General features: G+C 39.3%; 1 protein-coding gene across 1 annotated transcript in view; it reads right to left on the minus strand.

Annotated features, from left to right (window-relative positions):
- The window catches only part of ptdss2 (phosphatidylserine synthase 2), a 31,334-nt gene that overhangs the window by 6,200 nt on the left and 441 nt on the right, over positions 1-24,693 (minus strand). The window contains exons 2-12 of the mRNA XM_042495957.1: positions 24,020-24,366; positions 18,853-18,954; positions 14,288-14,370; positions 9,876-9,943; positions 8,694-8,828; positions 7,537-7,587; positions 5,930-6,043; positions 4,086-4,204; positions 3,259-3,373; positions 2,544-2,689; positions 1,285-1,470 (exon numbers count right to left, since the gene is read on the minus strand). Coding sequence (XP_042351891.1) covers positions 1,285-1,470; positions 2,544-2,689; positions 3,259-3,373; positions 4,086-4,204; positions 5,930-6,043; positions 7,537-7,587; positions 8,694-8,828; positions 9,876-9,943; positions 14,288-14,370; positions 18,853-18,954; positions 24,020-24,246 — 1,346 coding nt within the window. The 5' untranslated portion in view covers positions 24,247-24,366. The remainder of the gene's footprint in view (positions 1-1,284; positions 1,471-2,543; positions 2,690-3,258; positions 3,374-4,085; positions 4,205-5,929; positions 6,044-7,536; positions 7,588-8,693; positions 8,829-9,875; positions 9,944-14,287; positions 14,371-18,852; positions 18,955-24,019; positions 24,367-24,693) is intronic.

Consider the following 24,693-nt stretch of genomic DNA (forward strand, 5'->3'; position numbering starts at 1 on the left):
ATTAAATAGTAAAACCATTTCCAGGCAATAGACAAGTGAATTGACAGAATGTTTCAGAAAAGATTTGAGAGTGTTCTGGATATTGTTTCAAATACGTTCCTAAAAATTCCAAAACATACATGAAATGCATGTCTTGTATTACTAATTTAAAGTCTAGGGCTAAGCTGCGTAACCGCTGAAACATACTAATATGACATCATACATGTAGACCGGCATCCTGTCATCACCACGGCTGCACACGCTTTTGGTAGAGAAAATGTGCTCTCAAACAGGAGGGAAAAGGTAAATACTGAGGTATACGTCTATATTTGTATGACTATCTGAATCTGCAATATTTGGTGACAGTGTTGGGTCATTGGACGGAGAAAGACTGACAGGACATGCGGGCGATCAACCATAACTTAAGGTATTCTGAACACTCAGGTTCAGGTAAGGTTACAAAATCATTATTAGACATGTCCGTAGACCAGACTTTTGAATTAATAAGAAATAAATGCATAAATATTTGTAAAGTTAGAATCCAAACACACATCAAATTGCACTGACATCTACAGGATCTTCAGTTTTCTATCCCAACTACAGGGGAAACGGCCATGACATTTTTGGATGTATGTGCCAGTCTGGTTGATTGGGGTATGAAACTAGTTGGCGGAAGGTCTAAAGCTAGTAAGTCCTAGCAGTAGTGCTTATCCGCAAATGCCTGGGGAGTGCGTGTTTAGTAATGTACGACTGGATGTGGCCTGTACATTAGCCCAAATATTTCTATCTACCTAAATAAGATTATGAAAATGGGGGAAAAAATGATAAGTTATAGAAAGGTTCTGACTATTCATTGGTAAAAATATGTGGGTATCTTTCAAACCACATTCATGAAACTCAGTTGATTATTGTGATTAAACTGTACTTTTTGCAGTGCAACAGTGACTGAGAACAGACTGACAGAAAAAAGCAATTTATAGATCAATTATTTCTTTTCTTCTTTTGACACCTGTCTTGAATCCCACTCAAAGAAAAAACACAGCTATCACATTCTGCACTGATAGATCTCTGAACACAAAATCTGGATTTTTAAATAGTCATAGCTGTAGACTACTTTTGTAATTTACTTTAAGTCAAAGGATTGATTGCAAAAAATGTCTTTACTTGAATGAGCAAAGCATTTTGTAATTATTTTAGGCATACAATGTCAAAGTTTTTTAAGTAGCTTTATAACTATTTTTATTTTTAAATTCCCAAACCATTTACTTGCTCCCCCCCTGCCCTGTACCCCACCCTGCTTCTTACCGGATGAAGAACCGCCACAGGGTCCAGGTAAAGATGAGGAGGATTCCTAAGAACCAGCACTGCATGATGAAAAAGGGGATGGGCAGCATGATGGTGTTGGGGTCGTACTTGACCACTATGAGGAACTCAGTCACTGTGATTGCAGCCACCAGCCACGCCTGCTGGCCAAGCTTCTTGTGGAACTTCCTGTAGGGAAAATCACAAGAAGGTGTTTTCATGGAAAAGAAATACAAATGGGAGAATGTTTTCACTGTTAGTTGGTAGGCTTGTGATGCAGGCAGCACATAAAAAAACACTCTATATCATAGTAGTATTAAGGTTACACAGCTGCATAAAAAGCATTATACATAGTCCTTTATGTACCTACAAATAGAAGAGCTAGTCTGTAAGTTGTCTGAAAGCATCAGAATAGTTACACCCATTAATAAGACAAAAATGTCATGCTATGTACAGCTGATTGTTCATCTTTGTACCCCAGTTTCCCCTCACTGTTTCTAAAACCAAGTCACTGTGCTGTAGTAAGTTGCACTGGACCGTTTTTGTTGGACTATGTTATGAATGACGAACATATGTCAACTTAAGACTTTCCTCAATGACGACCTCAAACAAATGACTAAAACCATTTTGTCAGTACTCCTCTAATACAAGAAAGTGTTGTCAATTGCTGAAGTGAACACAAGAGTGTTTGCATATTTGTCAGATATATTTGCTTTCCATAGGCGGATGTGATAAGAAGCTTATACTATCAGTCAGATCAATAAACGCCCTCCCTAAGCTGCTCCGAGAGTTTCCTAACAACAAGCTCACATGCAGCACATACTGGCACATAAAGTAGAACTGAACTGGAAAGTTTCAATGGCCCACACAGATAACCAGCAGACTATACATCTACATACAGTAATTGTGAGCACATTTTTTTTGACCAGTCATTCCCTCACTGGAGTGTTACTTATTGTTACTTTTTTCCTCTTTTTGAGAATGTAGCAACACTACCCTTTCGCACATTTAGCAGCCTCTCAAACTTAAAACTGTAAACACAAAAATCTTGAGTAAAAACTATAGCATGTTACAGCTGTATGTGGTGCGCTCACAAAAATTTTAATGCCACCAAGTTTCTAGTGCATCAACAATTTCTGATGTTGATCAGTATTCCAGACGCTGTATGGTTTTACTCACTGTATTTGTATATGTGATCAACCTATGAACTCAACCAACCCCTGCAACCCCCCACAAGCCAACTTCATGTAGCTGCTACTCACGGGTCATCCATGAAGTCGTAGATTTCCCTCATGGCTACACCTCCCACGTTAACAAAAAACACCAGGCGGAGTAGCACCAGGTAGTGTTCTGGAGGCATCCACAACACACACTTCAGGTAGAAGGTGTTCAGCTCTGCCAGGAGGAACTGGGAAGGGAGGAGATAAAATAACAAGCGTCTTTATTTCGGGGCATTAACAATAAAATACATCAATGGTAACAGAATAGGACGTCACTTCAACGGTATGTCAGTGTACCTACATTTGTAGGTCTTGACTCAAATTATTCCTATGTATCTTTTAATAAAATGTCAAATTTTATTGGTACTGAAAATTTATTTTAGAAAAAAAATTCTATATTTTTTTAACATACCTTATCAAAGTAAGGACTTGTCAAAACAGAAATTGCTTTTTACTCTAAATTTTAACAAATGCAGAATCAAGGTACTTGCTAGATAGCTTCAGAAAAAAAAAAATCTGACCACAAAGTGATGCCTAAAAAAGCGTATATTGTATAGTTTATATAAGCCTTTAAGAAAACCAACGAACACAAATGTAATCATATTACAAAAGGAAATGTAGAAAGAAAGCAATCTTTTAGGCAGGGCACAGATGTTAATATCTTTACAATTTTTCAATGTATTGTAATCTCATTCTTTGTTGCCATAATGACCAAAAGTCCCTTTTTCGTGTCAATAAAGAACAGGATAATTCTCACCATAAAGATGATGCCTAACACAGCAAGCCAGCGACGAAGGTTTGAAGCAGGCTTCCACTCAAACTTTACCCAACTGTAGGGAGTGAACTGGAAAGCTATACGTTTTATCTTTCCCCTGTAAGAAGACACGGCCGAGATACAAATAGAAATAACATTAATAGTATTATAAAACAGCAAAGTGGGTACTCCTGTAATCAAAGGTAGCAATACTAATACACAATATTTCAAAGGTCAAAGAGGAAAATACTTTTGAGCGTGAACATTATCCTTTGATCTAACATCAGTGACACAAGAGAATTAGAGACAATAAATAGGAGAAGTTCAGTTGAAGAAATATACCTTTAAAATTAGTATAATTTGTTCAAATGTCAGGGTATCGGTTCTATAAAAGTACTATTCTCTTTAGAGATGCACCCATAGCAACTGTCTTGGCTGATTCCAATTTTTCTGATTTTTTAAAAGTTTGACCATCCAAGATTTTAGCCGATTCCAATGTTCTTTCTTCCTAAGAACTGTAATTGACAGCATACACAAACATACATATAACTTTTCTTAGAGCACTTGGAAACATGGCTTGAAATAATATTAGCCTGAACCATGGTGCAGCGTGTGCACGTATATGCGAGCTGCATAGGATCAGCTAAATCAGAGACTGACTGATCAGTCACTAGTCATAGCAGATCAAGCTGAAAATCCAACGATTCCAATCACCAACCAATTGATGGGTACAACTCTAGTTCTGATAATGTGTTATACATCTACATATACAATCTTGCTTTAGAAAGGCTGATTTTTTTGTGTTTAGTGTATTGAGTTTTAAGTCGTACTTGTATGTAGGAATGTTCCACAGGCCCTGCCACTGGTAGGGCTTCATTGATAACCAGGCCAGGGTCTTCATCCCACAGTAGATCCCCAGACCGTTACACACCAACACATCCATGATCCACTAAAAAGAGAGAAAAACAAATTATTCTATTAAAGAGTAAAAAAAAAATAGCTACAGTAAAGCTCCTACCCTACTGTGATCCACCTACACAAGTCAGACCTTTTCTTAGGACTGAGTGGGAGTGGACAGATTTCCTTGGTATATCTCATATTAGTTTGTTGCAACCTGGGAGGGAAATCTCACAGCATAACAACTTGTTGTCACAATTGTTTCTCTTTATTAAAATGATATACATATATACTAGATGTTTACATGCTTTTATGTATAAACTGAGTTTAATTTGTATTCCAAATTTACAGTAAAAAAGTTATTGTTTTGTAATAACTTAAATAATTCCCATTACTTCCAACTGATACAGTCTACTTTATGTGTTTTAACTGTCAACAGTCTGTCCTTTAATACCACCACTATTTGTCTGTTTACAATCTATTATGTAGCTTAATAGTTACTTAATTGCTACTATAAAGCGTAAAGGCAAAAATGAAACAGCTTTAATAAGGCACAAGCAGGCAGCAGGTTCTGGGATATTACAAAATCACAGTGACTACATTTATATGAACATTAAAATTACAGTATTGTTCCAAAATATGACAATATTCTGAATTTAATATGGCTCATGTCAACAGCATACATATTCCAATTGGATCTTCTGCATTTGGCCTTTTTTCTGATGGAAGCATTTTCTGATTAAGAAAAGTGGGATATTTTGGGGGGTTTAGAAGCATTCTCTTGATATATATATATATGGCACATTCAGAATAAGCGTCTTAACTGAGGTTTTGAGAAGATGCATGCCCAAAACAATAGCCCACATTTCTGGTCAGGAGGAAAAACACACCTATTTTAACATCATGAAAGGCTTGCATACAAACAGTTTTTTAGATATGTACAATTATTGCAACACTGGCCTTTTAAAGAAGGTGTTTGATGGAATAAAAGTAAAGGAAATGTTCAGCACTGTTGGAGAACCTTGAAAAAATCTTTTTTTGCTGCAAAGACACAAAATGGCAAAAGCAGTTATAGAAGTCCATATTTTGATGTGATAAACGGCATGTTAGAGCATGTTAATCATAGTAAACACAGCTGCAAGTAAACAAGAATAATCATTTTCATTAGACATGTAAACAACTTAGTAGGAATGTTGTCTTTTTTGAAGTAAGGACAAATAAATATTGAATGTGCTCACGTCTTCCTCAACTCTTCATGCAAGACAACTACCTCAACTCTTCATGCAAGACAAGGCTTTGGATTGTGCTTTCAGCAGTCACTGCACTGCAGAGCAGTAGCTCAGAGGGACAGTGACCTTAGTAAACTTGTGGAAAGTCAGTACACAGAGAGAAGTTTACCAATCTGTGCTGCTGAATAGCATCTGAGAAAACAGGGCTGAGTAGCAGACTTTGCCAGACTTATTAAAAAATGTCTACCAGCCTCATTCACTGCACCCTAACCCTCAATGTCTGCAACTGCTAAACAACATCATGCAACATGTTTTTTTTTTTCGTTTACTGCTTCTGTTACACTACTTTTGAATAAGTCTGTACACAACTGCAAGTCACGTCTGTTCTCATCGTGACTTACAAGAATCTCAGTCATATGTGGACACATTTAGACAAACACACCCAGGGTCATAATGCTGTTTGTTCTCTGCAGTATGTCTATTTTGAACACCATTCTGAGGGCACACCTGTTAACCCTTAGAAGAAGAACCGTAATATTGGTACGTACATGGTCCCACCAGCACTCTGAGAAGTTAGGTAACTGGTGCTCCAGGCTGTATTCCAGGAACTCAAACATGACACTGATAATCATACACATCCACCAGTCGCGAATCATCAGAGTCTGAGGCAGAGGAGAGAACAAAAAGGGATGTGAGTGGGGGGAGGTCAGCAAGATACCACAGAAAGAAACATTTATCCTAACTGAAAATGCAACACAGCATAGTGGTGCTGTCAGTCTTTTTCATACAACAGAGGGCTGGTTGTCAATTTATGACAGAAAAGACTGATCACGTTTTAAATGACAGTTTTTTTTAACATAGTGATCATATTAAAGGTAAAGACTGAGGTGCTTGCAATCTTAGGGCCTGTGTCCACATTGTTTTTTTTTTCCTTAGCACTAGCATCTTTTTCTACAATTGTTTGAAGAGAGAGCCTATACAGCTGCCTTGAGTAAAAGCACAGTGCCCTGTGCATTTTTCAGAGGACTTTGGCTTTTTTGGGCGGCTGCTCAGAGGTGCTCTAGGTAAAAATCTCTGAACTTTTCAGAGTGGTGCTGCTGATGTCACTCTTTTAGCTTGATTATTGTCACAACAAAACAGAAAAGCCCATTTGTGGGAGCCAATCAGCAGGCAGACACTGGATGTTGCTGGTAAGTGTTGTGCTTTTATCACTGTAACTTTATAAGCTTGTTTTTTACTGTATTTGACCACTGTTATCTGTATTTAACCAGCGTTAATTTAGCGGCGCATTAGCTACCCAGCTCACATAAGTGTCAAGAAAACATAAGTAATCACACAAAGTAATCACTGAAAAAAAAATATGCTGGGGGTGCTTTTTTAAGAAGCGCCTGGATGCAGCTATCCCCAGCATCCTGCCACCACTTTTCTGCTGAAGAAAAATGCTATGTGGACACAGGCCCTTAGCAAGTCACAGTTCTAGTAAGCTAGCCATCTTGATCTTCGTCCGTCCTGGAAGATTATCCCTCCTCAGTCGCTCTTCCTGAGATTTCTACAATTTTTTTCCCCCGTTACAGGGTTTTTTGGGGGAGTTTTTCCTTGGGTGATGTAAGGGCCTAAGGGCAGAGGGATGTTGTATGCTGTAAAGTCTTCTGAGGCAAACTGTGTTTTGTGATAATGGGCTTTATAAATAAAATTAACTTGACTTTACTTGATGCGCACTGCACTGAATACCCTAAGATAGCTTGCCCATGTTAAGTTTCATTCTTATCTTTCAGGGAAATTCGCAGACATTGCCCCCTTCAGTAGAGGAATGTGAAAACGCCTCTCTAATGACAAACATTGCACAGATGCAAGTTTGCATAGTCGTCTTCATATATTTGTGGGAACATAAACATAAGAAAAACATGTATTTTCTTTGTAATCATTGGCTAGGAAACATGCCATCCAGACTGACTGCCACAAATCTACTTTTTTTGTTGTAATGTCACATGCTCAGCTGCTTTCATGATACTGCAACTAAAAATTATTTTGTTTCAACTGAGCAGTTAAAAAGCTGACAGCTGTTCTCTAAGCCACCACTGGGTAGTAACAATAAGGTTGAAGCATATCAATTAGTGCACACAGGTGTAGTGTTCAGTCACTACTCCATACATACCTTCATATACCATCCGAGGAAGTGAGCTGGAACAAAGCCATCCATCTTGTCCTGTAGAGAAAAAAAACACACTGCTAATATAACAAGTTCTCTTTATAAAGTCTTACTAAATTTATATTTATCATTATAACGTTGGTACTGACACACAATATAATAGACATTTTCAAAATGTTCTGACAGATTCAACCATTCATTGACAAAATAATCAGTAGTTGCAGCCCTGCTCTTAACTGCAACCCTCCAATGGTCCAAGACATGAACTACATCTAGTTCACATTTGTACCAACCAGAGAAATGAGCACAGTGAGTACTGGGTCACTGAACAAGACAAAAACTTGCACACAGGTATAAAATACATCTAAAACCAGCTTTCCACTGTGTTTTTTATAGCATAGTTAAACCCCATAGAAGCATTTGTTTTCACTTCTTTCTGCCTCCTATTTTAGAACATTTTGGGTTTTTTTTTTTACCCTGAAGTCCAAGATTATCTACAACCTCAACTATTTCCTAAATATGTGGTAATAATTTGACATTTTAAAAAGGTCATTCACATAGGTTAGCTGTAATTTAGAGGAGGCTGTGGTGAGTCTGATCCACTTTCAGAGACTCAGACTCAGTCCAACAGTAGAGATGGGGTCTGGGTCATTCTGGCGATGAAAGCAGACTGCCTCCCCAGCGGGGAAAAGAAGGCCGGGTTCTACTGACGGCTATAATCTGCACCAGACGCAAGGCTCTAGAGGCAGTCAGCACACAGCCACACTAACTGTGAGTTTGTGCATGTGTGTATATGAGAAAAAAGAGAGAGAAAGCAAAGTAGAAAGACACAGGGAGGGAGAACTTGTGTCAAAACAGAGAATGAGTGTGTTAAAGGATGAGGGAGAGAGTCATTCAAGCTGGCACCCTATTTGATTTGAGATCTGGGTCATTTCCTCATTAGTAATTTCTAAGGGCAAAGTGTGCCACAACAAGTCAACAATGTTACTTCTTGGAAGGAGGCTTATTGCCAGGAAATTTTCAAATGTCAGCAATGAGCATGAATGGAACTGCATATTCAAAATATTTTTTTAAATGGGCATGTCTGTACACTACAAATGATTCATATAACCTTCCATAACTGGAAAAAACACAGGTGACATAAAATAAATAAAAACTCTTACCCAGATGTTGTGGAAGGGGTCGGTGGTGTTGCCTGGGTCGTAAATAAGGCAGTTTCCTCCATAGTCACGCTCGGGCAGGGGTACCCCGAGCTTGGGGTCAATGTACTTCATAAACTGTCGACCATCATGCACCGTCTGGATAACAGGGGTTTAGAGGAGAAGTAAAAACACTATCAGCTGTTATTCTCTGTAAAAAGGGAGCTCATATGGAGACACAGAGCCATATCAAGACTGAAAGGCGTGTGTTGGAATTTGACTTCCCACTACTGACTGTTACAGAAAACTGACATATTCAGAGTATCGAAATGTTTTTAAACAACCATGATTACAATTTCTACCAAAAGATTGTTTCACTGTACCTGTGCACTATAAAGAAAACTATAGAAGACATGTTAGTTTTCTCTGCAAATCATTTTTTACAGTGTTTGTACAAAATTGTTAAAAATAACAATTACAGCAAAAATGCACACCTCTTTAATCTTTTTACATGGATTTTGTGAAACTGGGAACTCACCATAACAAGTTACTTAGTTAGAAAACTTCCTTTTTTTGCTTCTGTGAGTTGTACATCTTTGTGGCACAATATTACAGTTTTTAGAGGAGGATTTTACCAAGCTACAATTTTAATTCCTTGCACAAGTCAAGGAGGAAGATGGCTAAGTATATAAACTTTTTAAACAGTGTTTATGTCTTATTTTAGATACAGTTTGCCAGCTGGGTCTGGCTTAGTGTCATTTTAATTAAACTGAGAGAGGCTTCCAGGATTGCAGATGTAGGGGGATGACAGCAGAAGAAGTATCAGAGAGTGAAGCAGAGCTCTGAATAAAATCCTTTATTTGGCCAGTGTTAAATTCTGATTTTAAGATAACTTTTAGATCTCCACCACAAGGTTTTCCAGGATGTAGCTACTTTGCTTTGGTTTGTGGACACACATTCAAGAGCTTTACCAAATGATCAATGTGAATGTACAGAAAACTGACAGTTCTGTCAGAAAAAGGTTCCTGCTGCCTTATTCTGCCAGTGGAGACTAAGTATAAAACCCAAGAAAGACGAGCATGTGGAGTAATAAACATTTTTTATGTTTGCATGAATAGTATTTGGTATTATTATTCCCTCTGCACATCTGTTTTGGGATGGGAGAGTTTCAGTCAAACAAGGCATCCGGATCATCAGCACACCAACCTGGAACAGGATGAAGATGAGGAACAGCTCGTAGACAACAGTCACACAAAGCCAGAACCGCCAGTAAGCTACAGAGAGAGAGAGAAAGTGATGGTGAAAGTTGTACAAGCAAGTTACTTCTGAAAAACAAAACATGTTGGATGGCGTGGGAATTAATATCACTTCGGTTTTGTTCCTCTGATATTTCAAGGGGGCAGATTAAAGACACATGTACAGTACATGTTATACAGTCTCAATAGAATCTAACTGATGATGTATTTTGTGTTGAGTACCAGCATGTCTCACTATGAATTTACAAGGTTATGTCATATTGACTTTTATGTTCCTGCCCTAATTGGACATTTAGCCCTTTCACTGATAATCTTTATATGCAGAACAACATACAATGAATAAACGGGTAATGAAGCTTTTTGTAAGAACTTTTTCAACAAACATGACTGAATACAATGAGCTGCTTTTGGTGCAGGTTTTAGTACAAATACATATCATGATGTGATGATTTTAATATTGTGTTTCCCTCCATTATTTAGTACTACTGTCAGGGGGACTGCAACTAATAATCGGGCTTCCAATAAAGCTTAGCTTCAAGCTTTTACCTAGGCGCAAATGTATGTTTTCAACGGTTTTCACTGAGAAAGCATATGCTGCTGCATGTGACCATCTAGAGAGTAAGCTCTGCACCCAGCATCTGTTTTCAGAGTGCTTTGAGCCTCTTGTTTGACCCCTCTGAGCACTTCTAGCTGAGAGTCTCCGAACATTTCAGAAAAAAGCTAGTGTTGTCTCTGTTGCTTCTTTTCAGACAACCGATTATATATTAAATGGGGCGGGACTCATCCCCCTGGTAACCAAGGAAATATTGGAGAGGCTTGTTCTGGCCATATCTGTCTTTCCCGATGAGCTGTATGCCAGACAGAAACTATAACAACAAAGACAGAAACATGCATTTCAAGATGGATTCATTTCAAGATGTATCTCATTGACAGAAAAAAAATGCTTAATGGACACTCGCCCGTAGCGGATGTGGTAAAAGCCTTAAGCCTTTGTAGCAGCACCTTGTAAAAAATGACCCACAAAAGGATTAAAGTCAATGGCCACTGTTATTGTTATTTCTTGTGAATTGATGTTTATGAGCTTAGTTTGCTGTCTCACTCCCAGCTGGGAGTAGCAGCTTGTAATTCCTGAAGTCCCTCTGGGTCTTTCCCCAAGATACAAACCTGTGGAGTTTCAACAAAACTGCATCAAGGTGAACAACAGCTGAACCTACTTGGCTGGTTGAACAGGTCAGGGAGTATGACACAGTCACTCACATACACAAACACACACACAAACACACATGAGCGCACGCACACACGCACACACACACACACACACACACACAAATAAACCCTTGTCTTTCAATCTACAAAAGGAGGGGGCAAGAAGGCACGAGTAATGCAATAACAGCAGCCAAAATTCTTGCTTGGCCACTTCACGCCTCCAACAACCGACAACTTTCAGTGTCTGTCTCAATCTGATCTCCACACCCTATTACCTACCTTCCTTCCTTCCTTCCTTCCTTCCTTCCTTCCTTCCTTAACCCCTAAACTTGGTAGGAAACATGTTGTGTAAGAGACGCAATGAATTTCCTGCATGGGTGACCTGGTTAAAAACCCAAATAGCAAACTTCTTTTAAGAGCTACATTGTTTAAATAACAACATCTGTTCAAAGCATTTTTTTTATAAGGTAGTGTCACAGTTAATGCACTAAGCAACATCAAAAATGGTTTGCCATTTGATATATACTGCCACCACCACTGATGAAAACTATAAGTACATAGCTGATGCAATCAATAAAGCAAGCAACAATAAGCTTAAACCCTTGAGTAGTGAAAAAACACAGAAGGATGCAAACTCATATCAACTGTTAATAGAGGTATCCAAATGCCATGGTGCTCCTGCTGCATTTAGGGACCATATAGTTTAGCTTACAGCTTTCCCTCCCCCTTGCACACACTCTTTAAGTCCCATGACTGTCCCTACCTACAGTTTGAATACTAGCACAATGAGGTAGAACTGGAAACTAACACCTGTACCAGAGGTGTCCGGCTACACTATTCCGCTACTAGACACCTGCCAGCCAATTACAATCAAGAATTCACTGTGGGCATGCCATAGTGCCAACTATCTTCAAGGGCTGGTGTTTAGTTACGATGTATTAATGTACATTTTTCTCAGTAGAGTGTCATGAATAAATGAAAAGTGGTAGTGGTATGGCAGAAATAAAAACATAAGGAACAGAGCATTTATGCATGTTGTTGAATGTCTGTTTTTCTGCATCTAAACAGCTGTTCGCTGATCAGTGGGAAAGGTTTACGTGTTGAGGTGGACTGAGACAACTCCTGTTAAATGGCATGCTTCACTGTCATATTCATTCATGCTTACTAAGCACTGTGGTCCTTTAGATATTACTGCTATGAGCCAGGCGAGACTTGTGATGTTAACCCAGTGTGAGCTTGTATGTTGGTGTCCACTTGCTCTGAACTAAACCATGCCAGGAAAATGCCCCACCCCCTTTCATTTACCCAGATGTCTCCTTAATTTTGACAATTAAATTTAGTTAGCCATTGTGTGTATTGATTTAGAGCACTCAGAGCTTCTTTGTTTTATATTCGAGGCCAACATGAGATTCTCAAATGCTGCTATTATTGGTAAATGCTCTCAGGTACTCTTACCAATGTACACAGTAGGGAATGGAGACATAATATACACCATCAAAAAAAATTAATTCAAACCTGGGCTTCGCTTGATAACAGCGAGCTATATAAACAGTAAAGTTCCTGTCAATTAGTGTAATGGCAAATATATTTTTAATATCGCAGGACAAGTGCATTTAAGTGCATAGATTCCTATTAACTTTTAACTTATTTGAAAGTTATACTCTATCAGCACAAACAAGTATGACATATCTTATGCAGTGCTGTGTGATATGACAAAATATATTGTCTGAAGATGAAAAAATTGATTGTTTCATATTATGCTATATTGTTTATTTCGTTTATATCATTTGATAAGGCTTTGCTTCTGTCAACGTGGCCGAGGGAGTGTCTACACAATGCGCGGCACCGAAACAAACAAACATAGAGGAGCTGGAAAGCAATACTGAACATTGACCAGCCTAATCAAAACAAGGAGGAGCTTGTACCCAAAATAGGGGCTACTTCTGTTGTTTGGACGTGGTTTGGGAATGAAAAGTTAGGCACTCAACTACGGGTAGGTGAAGATACTCAAGGCATCGCAGCTTGTTTCATGTGGGTTGTATAAAATGGCTAGCACAACAGTGAGTATAAACTGTCTTGTTTTTTTGTTTCTTGTCACAGTCATGAGCCTCGCTTCGGTGTTTTGTTTTTTCCTCTCTTCCTATGGCTCTCTGCCTCTAACAGACACACACACAAAAAGCAGGGCTTTTGCAGAGCTCTAGACCCTGACTATTTAGTCACATTTTGCGACCGTGGAGCACCACTATGACTTGCAAATACTATTAATATATGAACTGGAGAGCTGTTAGTTTGTTTCCAGCTTTGCAGTAACAGTCTTACGTAATGAGTGGTAGTGGGGGTAGTGCGAGCAGGTAAGTTTTTGTATTTTTCTATCTGCAGAGCTCCGATCGTGACTATTTATTCACATTTTGCGACCACGGAGCACCTGTGTGACTTAGAAATCTTTGCAATATTTGAACTGTCCTGTTAGCACATTTGTTTGTTTCCAGCCGGCATTAGAGGAATTTTCACGCTGCGGTTACAGTTTAACTTTCTGCTAATGCTGCTGACCTAATATTGACCAAAAGTCCACAGCAAAAACCCTCTCACTTTCAGCCTGACATGAGCCAGGTCCTTCAAAATAAAATCACCATGGGTTCCGCTTTGATTTGTTTAGTTATAAAAATAAAAACTTATTACTAAAAATACTTTATTTAACTCTAATGTAACAGTACTTTACAGTACTACTTTATACTTAAATTATCATTATAACAGTATTTTATTAAACTTTATTACAACAGTATATGTAACTTTATTTTGTGGCAGTAGCTATGTTATTTGTCACTGTTGTACATTTAATAATTTTGTATTTTGGTAGTTTACTGTGGTTTAGAGGAGATTTCAAAATATCGAGATATGTATCCTGATATAGCCTAAAAACATTCTGACATTATTTTAAAGTCATATTACCCAGCCCTAATCTTGTGTATAGTTCAGAATGGAATAAAACAGCTCTGCAAAAGCTTGACCTAATCAAATCCTTTGAAATTTTGCCTTCTTTGCACCAGATATATGCTCATACTCTGTGGCTTTCAAAAAATAAAAAAGACAGTGGTGCTTTGCCTAAGATACACGGCTTGAAGAAAATGAAATGTTCCCTTAAAGTGCAATTCTTACCTGGATGTGGTCTGGTGAAGGGTCCATCTTTCGCTTGTGTCACTCCAAAACAGAGGAACACCAGGATGCTCGCCACAATCCCCCTAGTGGACCACAGTTAAAAACAGAGAAAAGTACATGAATCCAGCAGCTGATTTATGTGTTGAGCTCTCAAGTAATAAGACCACTACTGCAGTGGAACTTTACATATTCACAGCAAGCAGCAAACACTTAACAGCAGAAATAAACATGTTTACAGCCTGGTACAGAAAAAGGTTTTGGTCTCTAAAGCTAATTTGGCTATTCATTACATATTTATTAATGCTTAAAGTCACAAATAATACAGGGTGGGCCACTTTGAGTGACAGGCTGTCGGACGGTAGTTACCTTGGCTCCGCAGCCTGATCCACCCCTTGCTCATCTACAGCATCAGCCTCTCACACAAGTGTGGTCCCTTTTTGTTCCAAATAATCAAGATGGTGACTGCCAAACTAAAGGCTTCAAAACAGGAGTCTACAAAACAATAGGTGATGTCATGGTAGCTAAGTCCACTATGTTTTATGATTTACAGTGAGTGAAAGCAGAGGTGCTTGATTTAACCTCTTCAAACAGATGGAGGTAGTCTGTGTGAATGTCTTTTTTTTCAGTTTCAGTTTTTCAGTTTCAAAACAATCAACAATCAATATCCTAAAATTGGTGAAACTGAATTATGAAAAAAAATGTAGATTAAACTATCACTTCTGTCCAAACTCCAGTTTGGATGGGACAGTGCTGTGTACTAGAGCAGCTAATTAAAAACCCACAGAGTGTATAAATAATGGACATAGCTATTATGACATCACCCACTGATTTGTGGACTTTGGTATTACGAACGTTGCCACTTTGTTTTTTTTTGGTTTTTTTGGAGCCAAAAGCGACCATAGTTGGATGAGAGCATGAAGCTGTGGAGGAGAGAGGGCTGGATCTAAGCAACCAAGGACACTATTGGCAGACAGCCTGTCACTCAAGCCCCGCAGGCCCTAATTTTGCATAACTTTGGGCCATAATAAAATGTAAATGGGCGAGTTTTATAACAAGTCACCCCTATACAGTTGGCGAGGATCTTAAAATTAGCTGAAGAGACTAAAACCTTTTTGGTACCAGGCTGTTATATTAATTTCTGCTGTAAAGTTGGAAATTTAAACATGGGAGTTTATAAGGTTTAACTCTGTTTTGGAGCCAGCCTCAAGTTGCCATTTGATGAACTAAAGTTTTTGGCACTTCCATGTTGCCATCATTTTTCAGACTTGGAGGTTGCGTCTTGATTAAAACCAGCTGAAATTATGTGCTAGTTCAATATTTGAAAACATTACACTCCATGATGCCTTGCCCTGTAATCAGAAGAAAGATTCAGATATGTGCAATACTGTAAGAGTGTCATTTCAGCCAGGAAACTAAGTATAAAGCTAGCAAGAGCTTCTCAGTCCTTTGTTGGCAAGCCACTCAGTATATGAATGCAAAACACAAGGATCGAGGATTCAATAATAACAGTGCTTTAAGAGACTTGTGGCTTTTACTCTGCTTTTTTTCCCCAGAAGTGTCCGTTTATAGTGGGAGCAGCTGATAACACCACAGCCACAAAAAGACAGCCAGCTGTCTGTTCAAAGTGGACTAAATTTAGTTATAAAGTTTTTGTAGATTATAACATATGATTTAAAGGAATTACTACATTTTCAACAAAGATTTTCTGGCAAAAGCACTCAAAAAGTGAAACACACTACAGTGCTGCATGCAGGAGAGATGCCAATAGCAGCTTTTCTACTATATATATATATATATATATATATATATATATATAATATATATATAAGTAATACGCGTTTTTTTCTGTGGACAGAAAACAATTCCAAACTCTTTTAAAAAATCTGTGATAACAGTGGCCTAAACAAAGCAATGGGCAGGAAGGGGAACGTAATGGGGCATAATGTGATTTGGTGACCTGTCTCAGCTGACCATTAACAATTACTCCCTTTTACAATTCCCTCTGTGTTTACTAAGAGATGAGGCCAATCTGAATTTGCTGCTATCAGGTCAAGTTGCCTTTAATCCCTGCTCTGCTGGGATTAAAAACTGGGAAACCTGGTGAGGACACTGTTCTGAACTTACAAATGAACAAGGATTTTCCGCTTGTGCGTGCCAACAAGGGTGGGTGCATGAGTGTGTGTGATTAAGTGATTGTGTGTAGGTAGGAAAGTGAGTTCATGTGATTACAATCATGTGTCAAAGTGAGGCTAAGTGTTTGCGAACTAGTGTGAGAGGATGAGTGTATCCAACTGTGTGTGAATGAGTACATTAGTGAGATCTGGACTGCGTGTGAGAGTATACTCCTCTGCTGAGAAGAAGCTCTCGGGCCTTTATCCTGACGAGCCAGACTGTGCTGACTGCAGCAAATCCTGTTAAGAACCGTCCTACAATCCCTCACAAGCACCAACATACACACAAACAACCTACGATCACTCACTCTCTGTCACAAACACACACATCATTCATGCAGCCTTCTTGTGCTTGGCCTGCCTCGTGCTGTTCAAATTAAACAACTCACTATTTCTACAAGCAAATTTAACTTACAAAAAATGAAAGCGCTTCTTTATCGGAGTTGTTTTTTCTCCACACTTCCAGTTCACATGAGCCATTAAACAAAGCGTGCCTTCTCCTGTATCAAAGCTCAGATGGCTGTTATCAGACTAGTGTAAATCTGTTGTCAACTCCTGAACAACATGATGAAATAAAACTCAGGACAAATAAGCAAATCCAGGTCAGGTATAAATCTATCTATACCACACTGAAAAGAGGCAGTGGAAGGACATCACATTTGAAAACGGGAGCTTAGTATAACAAGCCAAAACTAGTAACAATCAAATGTACTTTTATGGTGTTTTACAATAAAGTGATGTCAGACCACTCTAACATCCAGGCACATTTGTGACCGTGATCAGTCAGTCAGTCATTTTCTGTACAGCTTGTCCTCGTAGGGGTCGTGGGGGGGCTGGAGCCAATCCCAGCTGTCATTGGGCGGAAGGCGGGGTACACCCTGGGCCGACACATATAGACAAACAACCATACACACTCACAGTCACCAATTAACCTGAGCTGCATGTCTTTGGACTATGGGAGGAAGCTGGAGAGAACCCACACAGACACGGGGAGAACATGCAAACTCCGCCCGGACCGAACCCCGTTCCAACTGGGATTTGAACCAGGGACCCTCTTGCTGTGAGGCAACAGTGCTAACCACAAAGCCATGACCGTGATCAATTAAATCAAATAATGCTGTAATCAGCAGACACAGATTTCGTCACATTTCAGTTCAACCCCTTCGACGTGTTGACAGGAGGAGCCGGGGATCGAACATCCAATCTTCTGAGAGGAAAACTCGCTCAACCTCTGAGCAGCATCCATACTAAGTTATTAATAACATACTAAGGACACTTGTTTGTTACTTTTTGACCCATCAGTCAAAGCTCATGATATGTTTATACCACTGAACTATACTTTTTTTTTTTAATGGCATCATCCCAGTGGATGTGAGCAGATGTTGATCAATAACATTGGCAAATCTTTATGACAGTGGCGACAAACATGGTCAGAATAGTTACTTAGCTATTGGTTTATTAGAAGGAGACAGATAGCACATTTCTCAACCTATTGAGATAAATAAATAAATTTACTTGACTTCTGCTGTCTTGCCTTTTATTTTCCACACCCTGTTTAAGGAAGCATTGACTAGTCAGTACAGTCGCCAACAAGTTTCCAACACAACCAACTTCATTGTATCACTTTTTAGTACTATTGGGTATTTGCAAATGTAATATACTGGATCCCATATTTTCTATGTGTTGAAAGAGTGAAGCAAAACAGCTACTCTTCAAATGTTTTACTAAACAAATGGTGATCTGACATTCATGCTTCTCCTTGTATGGTCATCAGGGTTTGATTTTTCCATGAAAACCTACACCTGGTCTTGAAACAGCAAGCTGGGTTCAAGGTGAATGTTACCAAAGAAGACAGTGACTCAGTTTGAAACGATGAATTCTGCACCTCACCCATGTTGCTGTGGCTGTGTGGCTTCATGCCAAACGGTGTTAAATGTGAGATTAAAACTGTGGTGCTCATTGGGTGGTTTTGTTATGTGACCTGTTCATCTGACTTTGAATGGCAATGTGACATGACCCACAAAAGACTGACATTATTATCTTTTCCCTTGAATTTCACACACAGGGGCAAATTCTTTGAAACTGCACTCACAAAATATTACATGAAGACACAAGTGTCTGGTTATAAGGAGCAGGAAAACAAATCAAAATCTAAACCAAGGATGACTGAACATTCAAAAGCAAAAATTTAAAAAAAACTTGAAATGATTAGTGGTGCTGTTCACTAACACAACAAGTTTTCTGTCAAGATAAACTGCTGCTAAAGGACTTTCAAACTTTAGTCTAATCAAAAGGTCTCAGTGGATTAAGTGGGTTTTATTTGGACAGCCTCCTAGTTCCTGCAGAATTTTGGCTTTGAGGACACTGAGGAAATGACGTGTGTAGTCTACTGACCTCTTCGTGTTGTAGGCTGTGTCCTGAGGGGTCTCTTCCAACAGCGTAACGTAGACCAGAGCACAGGTCAGAATGAACAGCACGGTCACAGTATGGGCTCGCCTGCAGGAAAGAGGGAGAAAGGGGACAGAGAGAGAGGGTTATTAATAACATTAGTAAAGAGGAAAATTCAATACAAGCCACTGGAGGAGAGAAAACAGTCAGCTGATAGATATCAGAGGTCATCAGAGAACAATGCCGAGCAATATGAAAGCACTGCAGTCTGAGCAGAGAACACATGATGATTACTAAACAAAGCGTCTTAACAAAGCTTCCTGCATTTCGCTATTTAATAATCAGAAGTGAATAAAATTAAGGGAGTGGAGATGAGATGAAACAAATCAGTCCAAACTGATTTCTGTTGAGAAACTGGGTTACATCAGCTGAAAATAGATACAAAGAGGTTGTGCAAAACAGTAAATAAGTTCATTTTCTTTCACTTAAATGGAGCGTCAGAAGTCAAAAATAGATTTTGCATGAATTTTCTGGAGGACTGCCTGACTGAACTGTAAAAACCTCAGCAGGGTGTATCAGGACTGTTAAATTTCTAACATTTGCATACTTTGATAAACAAGTTAAACTTAAGTTTAAAGGTGGCAATGTTGGTCATAGGCTCGTATCTCCCAAATCACCAGGGAACAAACCTCAGCCTATATTGCATGAAAGTTACACGCTCAGATATACATCTATGCTATCTTAACTCAAGGGGAAAAGTGAGCAAGAGGGCAAAGGATTAAGCACTTGGATGAACTTTGGAAAAATGACAAGGACATAATCGCAAGATTATCTATAGGGAGAGAGTCTGTCTAAGGTTGGTGCAATGGCAAAGTCAGTTCAAGGTTTACTACTATACTTTGGATGATCAGTTCGATCAGAAGGCCATTGAAATCAGCAAATATTTATTTTTTCCTGTGCTGTCCAAAGGTAGTCTATGATGTCAGGATCAGGGCCGACCAAAGCACTTTCAAACGATTGACCTATTGCCTATTCTATGTTTGCTCAGGGTACAAAAGCTGTTGAAAACTCCCCATGGATGTTTGTTAAAACACAGACACCAAACAACATTTTGAGCATGTGACTTTAAAGTAAACTAGAAATCTCACTGTGAGGAACATGCTGAACATACTGCAGCCAGCAGTGTCAGTTAACCTAATGACAAGACAATGTGCAAAATTGCATGCAAGCACTGTCGCTTTAGGTAAAGTCAATTACAAAGCAATTTCACTTGCATTTCAGCAACATGTTGCAGGTTCAGGGGAGTCTGTGAGAGTCCACCCAAATGCGTACACACAGGGACAGGGCTAACTGTTACCTCAATATTGATGTTGCAAGGATATTGTAGGGTTGACTACTGATGCTTTCACAAAATATTTTACAAAATGAGATATTTGATAAATAATCATCAGTAATGTGAATATAAGGAATAAGTGGGTAAAGGTAAGTAACAGAACAGCTAGAACAATCTAGTAAGTTAAGTAAATAACATCATTTCACTGTTATGAAGCTTTCAAAATCAGTGGGGGGGGGACTACACTCATGATATTACTAGGGATGTTCTACTAAAGTTTTTTTTTTTTTGCCCCTGATCCCAATCTGAGTAACAAGAATCAATCAGAGGGGTGTTTTGGGGGGTTGTAGTGTTAACAATGGTTTTACTCCATGTTGCTGTGGAAAAAACCTTCACTAGTAAAAAAGTACCTGTGTGACAATTTACGTGAAACAAAGGATTGGATCAGGCTTTCATAAGCTTAATATAGTCAGTCCCGATCAATTAAAAAATGCTTTGATTGGCCCTGACACTAATAATTGAGATCACATTGGAAAATCCAAAGATATGTTCTATATATTATCTCGTCTCATATTATTTTATCAAAATATTGCCCAGCCCTAACCTGCAATAAAATAATAAACTCAAATCAGCTGACAGTGTCAGTGATGCTTTTTTGGTCAGGCTCTGGTTAAGATTCTAAACCAGCACTAAAAGGATTCTGAATATTGGACTTCCATTCATCAGGGGGGCAAGGGGTTTTTACAATTGACACAGTGTAGTTTGTTTCTCTCAGAGCTCATCACACTAGCAAAGCAATGCATAATCATGAAACCACGTCCCCGAGCATGCTTGGTGACATTTGCCTCTCTGGAGAGTTGATAATGCACTCATGGAGCTGTTTCATAATACACTGTTCATGTTTACTGTCATTAAGGAAAATGTCACCCCACACAACAATGTGGTTTTTTTTAAATGTGGTTTTAATACTTTGGGGACAGCAATCGAGGTCAATGGCACAGAGGCAAGAGCATAAGACTGCAGTTACACACACAGTGGTCTCTTCTGGAGAGTTGAATAAAATTATAAAACCCACACCAGTCTTATTATTTCAGAGTGAATAATATAGCAATGTTTTGTTTTGTTTTTTTAAAGAGCTATTTTTGTATGAGATTTCTGCTGTCATCAGTCAAACTGCATAACGTCACCCCCTCTGCCAACCCTGTGGCTCAGAGTCTGAGTCACGGAGACGGCATGCCAGGTGTCATTAGCATTTTCTCCCTGTTCCACCTCCTTATCCAACCTGTTTGGCAGGAGACACAAGGGAAGGGCCTGCTTCTCTCTTGCCTAACAACCACACAACCACAACTCCACGGAGAGTAAAAAGACACAACGGAAATACCAGCCTCGTGTAACTGAGAGGCAGACTAAGCTTAGAGCAACATTTACCACTAAGACAGAGGTTGAACATCCAGATAAAACAAGCTGCAGATTGAAGAAAAGTCAGAATATCAATCAGAGCACGCAAAAATAGCCTAAAGTTGTCCTGAGGCTGACTGCAGGGTTGAGATAGACTTGACGAATAATTTGTGACTTGCTGAGCTTAAAATGTGACTTGAGTAATGCAACAAGCTCAACTGTCTGTTTTATGTGTTTGACCACAGCAGCCTCTGATTTCCAAGACCTCCGTTTGTTATAAATCACAGGTTCACTTATCTTCTGACAGTTGTTATATGCTGTTAAGATCTCAATTTTCTTTCAGGGGGTGTTACTAATCTAATGACTACCGATAATAACCTAATAACTGAAGAGTTCTTTTCTTAAAACAAAACAACCCCACATTTTTTCCAAGACACTGTCTGCAGTCAAAATTCACATATCATTCTCAGAAGCCTCTGAAATGTGTGGGCAGCCATGCTATTTAGGGAAAAATCAAAAATGGTGTGCCAGCACAAAATTTTGTTTCATCAAGCCGGACTTCTATATAAGGGTCTTACCGAGCTATTCCTCTTTTCTCAGGAAAAAAAACACTTAACCCCAACCTTCACTGAGTGCTAATAAGGCAGGTTGCATGCCCCATGGTTACCCTCCTTAACAACCAGAGGAAGCTGTTACAATCAACAAAGAGTTCTTTGGTGCAATGCTTAGGAGACAGACTCCCACAACACAATCAATGTCAGGGTTAAACATTAATGAATCTTTCAATTGCACAGTCGGGCAAATGGGTCAGAAATCTACTTGCCTTGAGTCAATTCTTACTTGCCTTTGAACAGATTTAAATTTTAGTTATCAATTAACAACAAAGAGCACGAGACAGTAAGATACTGGCTCTAAAGCTGCAATGATTAATGGATTAGTTGTAAACCATAAAATTAATTGCAAATTAATTTGATAGTTGATTGATCACAGTTAGCTCCGAAAAATTTTCAATCACAATGTAACAGTTCTGAAAAATAGTAACTGCTGAATGTACATTTTTAATAACAGGAAGGAAGGACTCTGATGATAGACATTGAATTGGAAGTGCTGAACACCACTGTTAAGGCCAAAGTCCTTACCAGTAATCACATATATCACCAGAAGTATTAACCAGCGCTGGTTAGCCAAGGTTATAATGTTTTAATACTATATCTTTATATTGCATCTATCATATTGTAGTTGCCACTTAATAAGGTACACCAAGCTAAAACAAATGCAGTTTAATACAACACAACATCAAACCCTAAAAGTTTATGATATTTAGTATGAGTTGAATTGTTTTATAGAGTGTATATAGTGTTGATTGAACTATATGGTCATTTTGGATGCTGCAGTTTGCAGTGCTGTAGTATCATACTGCATAAACTAAGCTGTTTTTCTAGTCTTTAGTCTAATATATAAATAGGGAAGCCATGTATTAGAAACTCCTCTACATACTGCAGGGTTGATAGTCTACTTTAATAACAGTAATAGACAAAGTATCTTAGCGTCTTGGTTCACATTATTGCCTCCATTACCATAATAACAGGTAACCTGGATGTCAAAGCCGTAACACAGTAATGAGAAATTCTCATTAAGCTTTCTCTCTGGGAGGACCGGTCAAAGATATTGGATAGCATAGCAGATTCTTCCGGCCCCTTGCTTTACACACAAAGCAGTGATGGCACACACACATAGACCTAAGAGGGCTTAAATATTCCTGGAGCGACAGGTTGAGTAGATATGGCAGTGATACATTAAAGAAGGCTGCAAAACAGAATGTCACTTTTCCAGACTAGCTTCAAGTCCACACATCACAACACCTGCATCCTGCACATGTCAACATCCTCCGCCTCTCTCTGTGCGTGTGTGTGTGTGTACATTTGTGTCAGTGGTTGCATGCAGAACTCACTCCTCCAGTTTACTGCATGGACAGAATATCTTCTGCCGTGGACCTCTCACTGCTGAAGGTGCAGGCTGGGTTACTGGCTATTTGCGCGTCAACAACAAGCTCTGTTCTCGGATGTGCAATGTAAGCTTCTAAATCAGCCTGGCAGCAGAACACCTTCATAACAGACATACTGTGCACCTCGGTGATTCTTTGCATTTGAACAATTCAACCACATCACATTTCAGCTTGATCTCAGACTTTTTCAATCACAGTGCATCTGAATATTTGGCACAAGGTCACAGTATTTGTTGTGACTAATGGAGGTCACTTAGGCCTGTCTTTCAGTTCACCTTGAAAGCTACAGAGCCTTGCTGTCATGTCTTTTTCTGCAGGGACTGTGATTTTTTTTAAAGAATTATCTTGCAGTAACTGATCGACAACACTGTCACCTCAGATGCTGCAGCGTTCAGTATTTGGCATTTGAATTGTTGACATTGCTAGAAAGCTCTCACCAGAAAAAGGTGTTGGTCCCGTCGTCATAGACTTCACACTCCGTGTTTTTCCGATGGATGCTCTCCCTGGAAGTCTGCTTCATCACAGTAGCTTTGATATGCGTACTCTGGTCCGGACAGCCCGGCTCGACGGAGCCGTTCTTGATCTGCTGGGCAGCGGATGTGGCGCACTTGCCGGTAGCGTTGATCGCTGCCACACCGCTTTTCTTCGACTCGGGCTTGGTCATGACTTTACCCGCCAACCGCCCTCGGTGATTTAAACTGATCCTGTGCGGTGGGTTTATCCCTGGGCTCTGCTCCGGTGTACTGTCATCTGCGTCAGCCCCACCCAAGTGACTGTCAGCATCCTGAGGTGGTCGGAGGAAATGAGCGTTACTAAGACTATAGGAAGGACAGAATAACCTGAAAATCACGTCCTGTAGTTTCGGCGGCTGGCTCCTAAACACCGCCCAGCACGGCTCTGTACAGTTATGTGGATTCATATGAGATATGTAACGTTAGTTTGCCCGGACTTCTTCTCTAGTACCGCCTACCTGAACCATTTCAACAAAAATGAGTGCAGCAAGACTGTCAGGTGTCAACAATGACGACTACCCTCTGACATAACCACCGTATGGTTTTTTTAAAAATGACTTTCTGCTGTTGCAAATCACAGTAACGTTAGCGACGGATGC

The sequence above is a fragment of the Plectropomus leopardus genome, chromosome 11 (genome assembly GCF_008729295.1).
Source record: "Plectropomus leopardus isolate mb chromosome 11, YSFRI_Pleo_2.0, whole genome shotgun sequence".
NCBI lineage: Eukaryota > Metazoa > Chordata > Actinopteri > Perciformes > Serranidae > Plectropomus > Plectropomus leopardus.